Source organism: Pteropus alecto, unplaced genomic scaffold (assembly GCF_000325575.1).
Source record: "Pteropus alecto unplaced genomic scaffold, ASM32557v1 scaffold821, whole genome shotgun sequence".
NCBI classification, from domain to species: domain Eukaryota; kingdom Metazoa; phylum Chordata; class Mammalia; order Chiroptera; family Pteropodidae; genus Pteropus; species Pteropus alecto.
Genome location: NW_006431396.1, coordinates 446,265 through 455,082, shown reverse-complemented (window position 1 = coordinate 455,082; position 8,818 = coordinate 446,265). Strand labels below are relative to the sequence as shown.

The window sequence follows — 8,818 nt, the reverse complement described above, 5'->3', positions numbered from 1 at the left end:
TCTTTCCCAGTTTTCATATTTACCCCTTAGATGCAATTGCTTGGTTAATCAGAATGTTTGTCTCTTTCCCCTTTTGAGTGGCTTTTATTAGAAGAATTAGAAATTGCTGCTATTCCTGCTCTTAAATGCCAGAAGACCCCAGGGCCAAATCCTGTGACCACGACCTCTATGGGGAGTGAGTCTCTTCCTCCTCTGTACCCACCTCCTTCCCCTGTCCAGGCCTCTCTGCACCCTTCCCCAGTGTCCCTAATACCATTTAATTTCCGGGCTTTATACTACCTCTGTCTCTATTGTTTGGAAAGATTCTCTCTCGAGGCTGCCTCTCTAAAAAACACAATGCCAAGAACTGAATGCAATAGTCCATGTTAAATACAACCAGACACTGAGCAAATGGGACATCTGCTTCCTACGATCTGGACCCCCCATACCTCAGCTAGAGCAGGCTAACTTTGCGTAAGGGAGTCTTAGTTTTCTTATTGTTCTTTTGAATTAAGTTAATCTCGCAGTCACTTACAAAAGTAACTTTTAAAAACAGATAGTATGTATACAATGTATAAACTCAAAAAGAAACAGAAAGTTACACAACATAAGTATCTTTCTCCACTTTCTCTGCCCAAGTTCCTACCTCCCCTCCCTGGACACATAACCAAGGTTATCAGTTTTCCCTGTGTCCTGACAGCCAGAATCTGTGCACAGAGAAACACGAATGTTTTCTTTTTCTAGAAGTAGTAATACATACTGTATTTCACACGTGTGCATGTGCATCTGTAGGATCAGTTCCTGGAGGTGAATTGCTGGGGCAAAGGCTGTACGTACTAGTAGTGCTACCTGCTTTACCAGGTGGTGCTACCACCTGCCGTTTACAGGTAGACAGCTCTACCTGTTTTACTCTGGCAGTGTGCAAGAGTGCCCATTGCCCTGCACGCTCGTAAACACCGTGTATCATCATCAGAGTTTTGTTTTCGGGCTACGAGTCTCTGCTAGATCCAACTTTTTACTTGTTGCCCATCCGATCGGCCAAAAAATTGTACCACACTTCTTACCACTTTAATTAGCATTTTTCTTATGATGAGGAAATGTGACCAGCTTTTAATTTTTAAGAATCATTTGTATTTTCCTCTGAACTATCTGCTCATTTCCTTTGCCCATTTTTTCTATTGATCTGGAGAGCTTTTTCTTAATAATTTATAGGCACTCTGTAATTTTAAGAAAATTAGCTCTTATAATGATAGTGATTTTTCTGAGCTTATTCATGTCGTGTGTGTGTTTTTTTTTCCAATCAAATTGCTTCTGCATGTTTTATATAATCACATGCATCGGTGTCTTTTTATGGGGCATACCTTTTTTAAAACTCTATTTGTGAATAATTAGAGATTCATTGGCACTTGCAGAAATAGTGTAGAAACGCCTGTGTACCCTTCCCGCGGTTTCTGTGAAGGTCACATCTTACAGAATTTACAGTATAATATGGAAAGCAGGAGGTGGGTGTCGATACAGTGAGCGTTGTTCTCTGCCATTTTGTCACGTGTGTAGGTGTATGTAGGCACCACAGCAGTCAAACGTAGACCTGTTCTGTCACCATAAAGGTCTACCTCCTGAACCTCCTGTAGAGTCACCCCCTGCCCACACACGAAGCCCTGGCAGCCATTGATCTGTACTTCAGCTCTATAATGTCATTTCGAGAATGTTTGATAAATGGAATCACATAGTATGTGACTATTTAAGACTGACTTTTTTCACTCTGCCCCTCATCCCTTTTCTGCCTTGGACGCCAATCACCGATTCTCCGTCTCCTCATTGGGAGTGGGGTTTTTCTGCTTCTCTCCAGGCCTGGTTGTTTTTGATCAAACGCCAGACATGATTTTCCCTTGGGTGCGGGATATCTTCGTAGTCCTAGACATATCTGGATGCTGGAAGCAGTTGGATGCTTTAGAGTCTGGCTCTGAAGATTTGCTTACACGGGTCCTCTCAGGGTCGGAGTCCTTTTTCTCCACATTACCGGGGCAAGACCCTTCTGGGCGCCCTGCCCGATGCCTCCCGAATTGTGAGGTGTGCCATTCTGGCCAGCGGGGACAGCCGCTAGTGCCCGTCCCGCTCGAGCGCTGCGCATCGTCACCTTTCATCCTCTCGGGCAGTCCTCCCCGCGGCCTCGCGCAGTTTCCTCACACGCTGTGCTGCTCAGGGGTCCTCCTCCCACCCCAGAATAGTCAGCGGGACCTCTGCGGACACGAGGGTCCTCTCCCCCTGCCGCTCCCTCGCTCCCTTCTCCCCGCTCCTCTGCCCGCCAGCTCCAGCTGCTGGACTGTCCAGTCCACCTTCTATACCCAGGAAGCCGGCTGGGCTCTGCCTCAATTCCCCTTCCTGCTCTGTGGTGGGAAGTTCTCCCAAAGGCTCACCTCATTCATTCCCCATCTTCTGGCCTTCCTGTTTCAAATCTGTTATCCAGTTTGTTTCTTTGTTTGTTTCAGGCGGGAGGATAAGTCCAGTTCTTGTTAATCCATCTTAGAAGCAGAAAGCCCATTCATTGGTATTTAAATAAACAACCCAAAACAGACTTTGCCAAAATGAAATTCCCAGAACATAACTATATAAAAGATGTTTATTATTGTGATTATATAGCATAACTTCAAAGTGAAACGAGTCCATTCCCAAAATGAATGGACACACCGTTTCACATTAATGCACTTAGACATGAAAATGACTGTCAGGCGTTTACTGGGTGCCAGGCACGAGGCTCAACACCTTGCGTGGATTACATCTTTTGCTCCTCACTGCTTCGTGAGCTGGAATCCCCCTAGTCTGCAGCTGAAGAAATGGGTTTAGAGAAGTTAAGTGGCTTCTCTTGGCATTTGAAAATAAAAAAAATTTTCTTTAAAGTATTCTTTCTCAGACCTAGTTGTATATGAGGATAACTGCGTTTTAATATAATTTGCTGGAAAACAAGCCAGCATTTCACAGTTTAGCAGCAGCAGAAGGGGACAGCTTCTTATCTCTGAGTTCAACTCTCATCTCAAGTTAGAGCCATGGAATTATGGGAAATTTCTATTTCTAGGACAAAGGAAGAGAATATTCTTTTGGGGGATACTTCTAGACAAACGGTGAGACTAAACTAGGGGTCTTTGTTCATTTGGTTCTGAAACCACCCTGGTTGTTGACAGTGGCCGCCTGCCAAAGAGAAATCAAATGAATTTTGAAAATCTCGTATTTCTTTTTCAAAAATAGGAGTAGGACGGAGCTAGAGACAGGATGGAAGAGTACTCAAAATGTGACTTCCAAAGATTTAGAAAAGTTTTTCATATAGCACAGTGATAAGTTTTTGAACGATCAGACAGCCAAATTGGAATAAGAGAATGTGATGATATGGTAATGGAAACAGAATGGATTCCATTTAAAAAAAGAACCCCTCTGGTTTTAAATGGGAAGTCTAGGAAATTCCAGGTATCAGCCTTATTTCATCCTTTTATTGACATTAAATCGTAATGGGTTTGTTTTAAACCTCAGCATACTTTCTAAGCCCTTATTAACATCACAGATTTCGTTCCCACAAGTTGGAAATACCTTGACAGACACACAGGTTGGCGGAACTGACAGGTCGGCCCATGAGAGTTGTGGGCTGGTATCATTCCCATCCTCATATTACTGTCTGGCCTTCGCATGTTGGTAAGTATCACGGGACTGCAATGTTCATTGTTCTTAGAAATGGATATAATTTTCCTTCTCCATTGCATGAGCTATGGTTACTTGCACCCGAAATTTATCCTTAAGCAGGTGTCCTTATTTTTATTTTGCTATGTTTTAAAAGTAAAGACGTATGTCACGTTGATTGTTTTTAATAGAGAGAAAATTTCAGCACTGCATTTTTGATTATTCAGGAAATCAAGATGAACTAAAGCCTTACAATGGGCTGATATATATATATACATATACATATATATGTATATATGTATATATAATATGTATATGTATATATATTAAATTAAAATATATAGTTTACATATCTGTGTGTGTGTGTGTGTGTCTGTGTGTGTGTGTAAACTCTAACTGAAAGTTGCTGGTTGCTGAATACTACTGCCCAATACACTCCCATTGGTGTGAAGGGTGAAATTTACCAAGCTGGTGTTTACAACTCTGTTTATCACGCACTCCATCCTAGCTGTTGGGACTCTCAACCTACCTCCCCACGCCTAATTGGTATAATGTTACAAAAATGTTTTCCCTTTTTTTTTTTTTTTAATCTTTACCCCTTTGCCTTAATCATGGTCTCTTTTTGTCTCTACCCGACTCTCGAAAGAAGTAGAATAACTTTAGCAAAGTAAAATAACGTTCTTGAGCATTTAACTATGTGCTGCCCGTTTACGAACGTTTTCTTGTCTAATCCTCATGGTAAACCTGTCAGAACTCTTCCCCTCATTGTACATAGAGGCTCACAGGCTTAACTCAGCGGCAGAGCTGAGGTTTGAACCCGGGTCTGCGTTCCAAGTGTGTGCTCCTTCCAGTGATGTTCTATTTGTAGTCATACGGGCTTGAGTTGATCGCAGATTTTCTGTTCATCTGCGCTGTAATACGAACGCAGAGACAACAGCAATGCAGTCTCAGGCTCTAATAGCAGATGAGTGGCCCTGTATCGCAGAGTAGTGACTCCGCGTGTGCGGAGGGATGCTTCTCAGAGTCAGCTGGCAGAGCTTTTGGGAAAACGTATCCGCCCTAAATGCATCTTCCCCAGCCCGGACCCACTGTAAGAACCTCTGGGAGTGCATCCTAGGTGGGTTGATTGTGAAAAAGCTGGAGGGATTCTGGTGCGTAGCCCTAGTCGATCCCTGATTCAGAGTAAGGGAGGTAATGCACGGCGCTGTTTCACACCTGACCCGGTGACGTAACACCGGCGTAACTAAGATGTCCTGTATTAACACAAAAAAGTATCATCAAAGCAGTGTTTTCAATGGAAAGGAAAAAGTGTGAAGCTGGAACGTGCGATACCAAGCATAGACGTGTTTTTAACTTTTATTCCGACAGATTTTGAGAGTTAAAGTTGGCGAAGCAGTACAAAGAATGCCTGAATACTTTCCCTAGGTTTGTCAAATGTTGACATTTCCCAACATTTGCTGTGTCATTATCTCTATATACATGCGTATATGTATGTGTGTGTATCTGAGTGTATTTTTTTTCCTGAAGTATTTGAAAGTAAGTTGCAGCCAGTATTCTCCTATACCCCTAAATACTCTTTCGTGTGAATCTCCCAAACACAATGATATTATATAACTACAGTGCCTTTATCAAGATTGAGAAATTAACATTGCTACAATACTATTATTGAAATTACTGACCTTACTTCAATTACTGACGGTTTTAAGATTCTTTAATTGGCTCACTAATGTCCCAATAAAAGTGGTTTTTATAGCTATAAATGTATTCCTGTCAAGTCTTCATATCACTGAATAAATTCAGTGTTTGATCGCACCTAATTTTTTACTCAATAAAAACAGCTATTGTTTTCCCGCCATCATCAACACTAAAATCAGTCTGTCCTCAAATTTCTCCTATGACAGTGCCAAGGGCCAGAAAGAAATAAGTGGAGCATGGGTTCCTGAACAACTATTGTCACTATGGTAATACGTTAGAATGGAAAAGGTATAAAATTTTGTGGTAAGAAAAACACTCGGGAGAAAAACATTATCGGTTTCTGCAGTGGAACTCCCAAAAGGCGTTCCGAGTTCAGGGAATGATTGAATTTTCCTTGCAGGAGCAGAAGGTCCAAGCCCGTTAAACAAGAACCCCGGGAGGCATTCACAATGCAGCAATAAGAGCAGTTAGGAAAACAAAGATACTGCAGAATGTAACTAGAAAAAAAAATCAGCTCTAAATCCTGAAATGATTAAAGAGCCAAATGAAAATAATTCAGCACGAAATAATCTGGAGACTGGAACATTGAGTTCTTACCCGGAGATAATAAGACTTAAGTGGGTGAGCAAAAGGGACAGATGAGAGAAAATGTAATCAAAGCTGTGCTCGAAGACACTTCTAAGAGTGTTAAGTTTTTAAATGGAATATAGAAAGTTCAGAGAGTTATCAGACCATGAGGGTCGGGAACACGAGCTTTGGATTCTGCTAGGAAACAGGTCTGTGTTATAATCTCGTTTCAGTCACTAATTGAGAAGATCTTTTAGCCTCTCTGAGCCTGCGGTTCCCTCTCTGACAGAAATGGAGAAATAGTATCTCTCAGAGGCGTTAGGAGCAGTATATTAAGCCATGTATATGGCATTTTGTCCCATGCTTATCACAGTACCAAAGATGGACACCAAAACATTTATTTGGAAAACTGGAGGACACACACACACACACACACACACACACACACACACACAGAGACACACACACACAGAGTATGATTAAATGTCTAAAATTGAAGGGCAGGGAACATTAGAAGGATTAAGAAGAACACATCAGATCTGTCAACTGAGATCTCAAAATATTTGTAGTAATAAAACTATGGATAGGACTAAAGAGAAAATAATCTCCCAGCTAAGCTGGCGTTCATGATGCAAAGATTATTCTGGATTCCCAGAGCCTATGGGACTTTGTAGATGCAAAGATACAACTCATCTCCAAAATAGGTTCAAGAATTGAGTCAGATGGGCCCTGTATTAGCAAGCCTCGGGGAAAAAAAATGAGTGATGAATAAAAACAGGTCGATTCCTGTTCTTAGTAGGAAAAGAATTCTAAGCTATGTTAAAGACTGGCAAGGGAAAAGGAACGAATTTTTTTCCAGTAAAGAAAAGGTAGGGAGGGAGAGGGATGTGATGATGATGATGATGATGATGATTGTGTGTGTGTGTGTGTGTGTGTGTGTGTGTGTGTGACAAATTTTAATGCTTTTGATGATAACAGTTAGTAGAATTAAGTTCTAGTGGGTTAAATAAGATAGCATTCTAAACACATTTTAAAAGGATTATTACATAAATGATTATTCAAATGTACTGGCTACCTGTATGGAATAACATCATCATGATTTCTGCTGTCTTGGACCTTGTGATTTTGTGAGGAAGAAAAAACCAAGTACTAAAGAGAAAACAAAGAATGATAATGATAAGGAAGAAATAGAACATTTCACCGGCCAATTTACAAAGGGTAAACACCTGTAAAAATAAAAGCCTCAGGATTAAGATATAATAATATGTCATTAAAGACAAGCTACAAACCTAAAGACTTGAACGAAATGTAATGGGCTAGGTTAAGCTCTATGGAGAAAATAAACATGGCAGGATTAGCAAAGGGTGAGTGAGAGAAGAGAGAAGATTCTGTAACAAAAGCACAGTAAATAATGAAACTCTAACGATGTTCAGTTATGTTCCCCACCGTAGCGCTAAACTGTCCAAAGGACGGTTTTCCACGTAAGGAATGGAAATTGTAGCGGAAATAGAAGAGCTTGACAACCCGCTTTCAGAATCTTATTCCTTCAGGAGCATAAAAGTGAGTGTTTTGGCTTTGGGTTGGTTTGCAAAGGCGGGGGCGCCGGGAGTCGGACACTGACCGTAAGACTTTTAAAACTTGATTTTAAAAGATTAGACTTACAGAAACATGGCAAGAATAGCATCAAGAAGCAGATTCGACCATTGTTAACCTTTTGCTGAATGTGTTTTATCCATTTCTGTCTGTAAGCCCTCAACACACACACACACACACACACTGGTTGAGAGCAACTTATTTCTCAAGAACAAGGATGTGCCCATCCCTAACCACAGTGCAGTTATCACAATCAGGAAACCTGACCTTGCTATAACCCGATTACGTGACCTGCAGACCTTTTGCAAGTTTTGCCAGTTATGTCAGTTCTGTCCTCTATTGCAAAATTTTCCTTTCCAGTCCAGGATCCAGCCTCAGCTCCTGCATGGCATTTAGTCTCATGTCATTTCGGTCTCAATCTGAACCCGTGTCTCATTCCCAAAGCGCTAAACTCCCCACTTCCTCGTTCACTTCCTACTCGAACAGAGAAACAGGAGCCATTGGAAGGGCATTTTCTCCATTTCTCTTTACTCGCCTGCTTATCACTGAGTCCATCATCTCCTTCTCCCTCCTTCCAATAGAGACCGTGTCCTTCGCCTTAGCTAATGCCCATCCGTCCACTCCCCTCAGGTTTTGCCTCCCACGTTCTCAAGACCCTCACAGCCCTTCGTGATGCTTCTCCCCCCTACGTCTCTAGCCCTTTCCGCTGCACCGGATTCGTCCCATCATTGATTTGTTCCTTCAGCAAATAAGTTTGAGCGTCTGCTGTGCGTCTGGCCATCTTCAAAGCGCTGGGCATAAAGCCGTGAGGGAGAGAGACATGCTCTCTACCTTGACGGAGCTTTCAGATACGCTCATACCTCACACGTGGAAGAAAACACGACAGAAGACAACTTGTCCCCTTCACGCCAAACTCAAAGAGATAGTTACACTTAGGCTTTCTCGCCATTCACCCACACTCGTCACCTCATTCTAGTCTGGCTTCCGGCCCATCACTGTTGAAGTGGAACTTGCTAAATCATCAGTGACATCCATGTTGAAAGTCTAGTGACCATATGAAGTCTACAGCTTACGTAGCATTTGACCCCGCAGCTGCTCTACTTAAAGAACGCTTCCCAAGCAATCAGGAAGAGTGCATGGCTCTTAAGGGAAGAAGTTAAGCTGCGGCTCAGAGTCAAAATACAGTGTCCAAAACCAGAGGCCTAACGCAGATCGCTTCAGTGTCTGAACTGAGGTTTGTATGACTCTGGGGCCCGGGCGTTCTCCACCGTGTCACTTGGACTGGTTAAGTGGGAATGCGATTTATGAGTAGGAAACG

The 8,818-nt window shown here is 42.2% G+C and overlaps 1 protein-coding gene across 7 annotated transcripts in view; it reads left to right on the top strand.

Annotated features, from left to right (window-relative positions):
- BRCC3 (BRCA1/BRCA2-containing complex subunit 3) overlaps positions 1-8,818 on the top strand; it is a 48,490-nt gene that overhangs the window by 7,557 nt on the left and 32,115 nt on the right. For 2 of the 7 annotated variants that reach the window (XM_006905814.3, XM_015597753.2), the window contains exon 3: positions 3,573-3,660. In XM_006905814.3, the coding sequence (XP_006905876.1) occupies positions 3,573-3,660 (88 nt within the window). Of the gene's footprint in view, positions 1-3,572; positions 3,661-5,613; positions 5,629-7,358; positions 8,735-8,818 lie in introns of those variants that run through there. The other 5 variants (XM_025039842.1, XM_025039847.1, XM_025039851.1 and 2 more) reach the window with 5 other exon arrangements.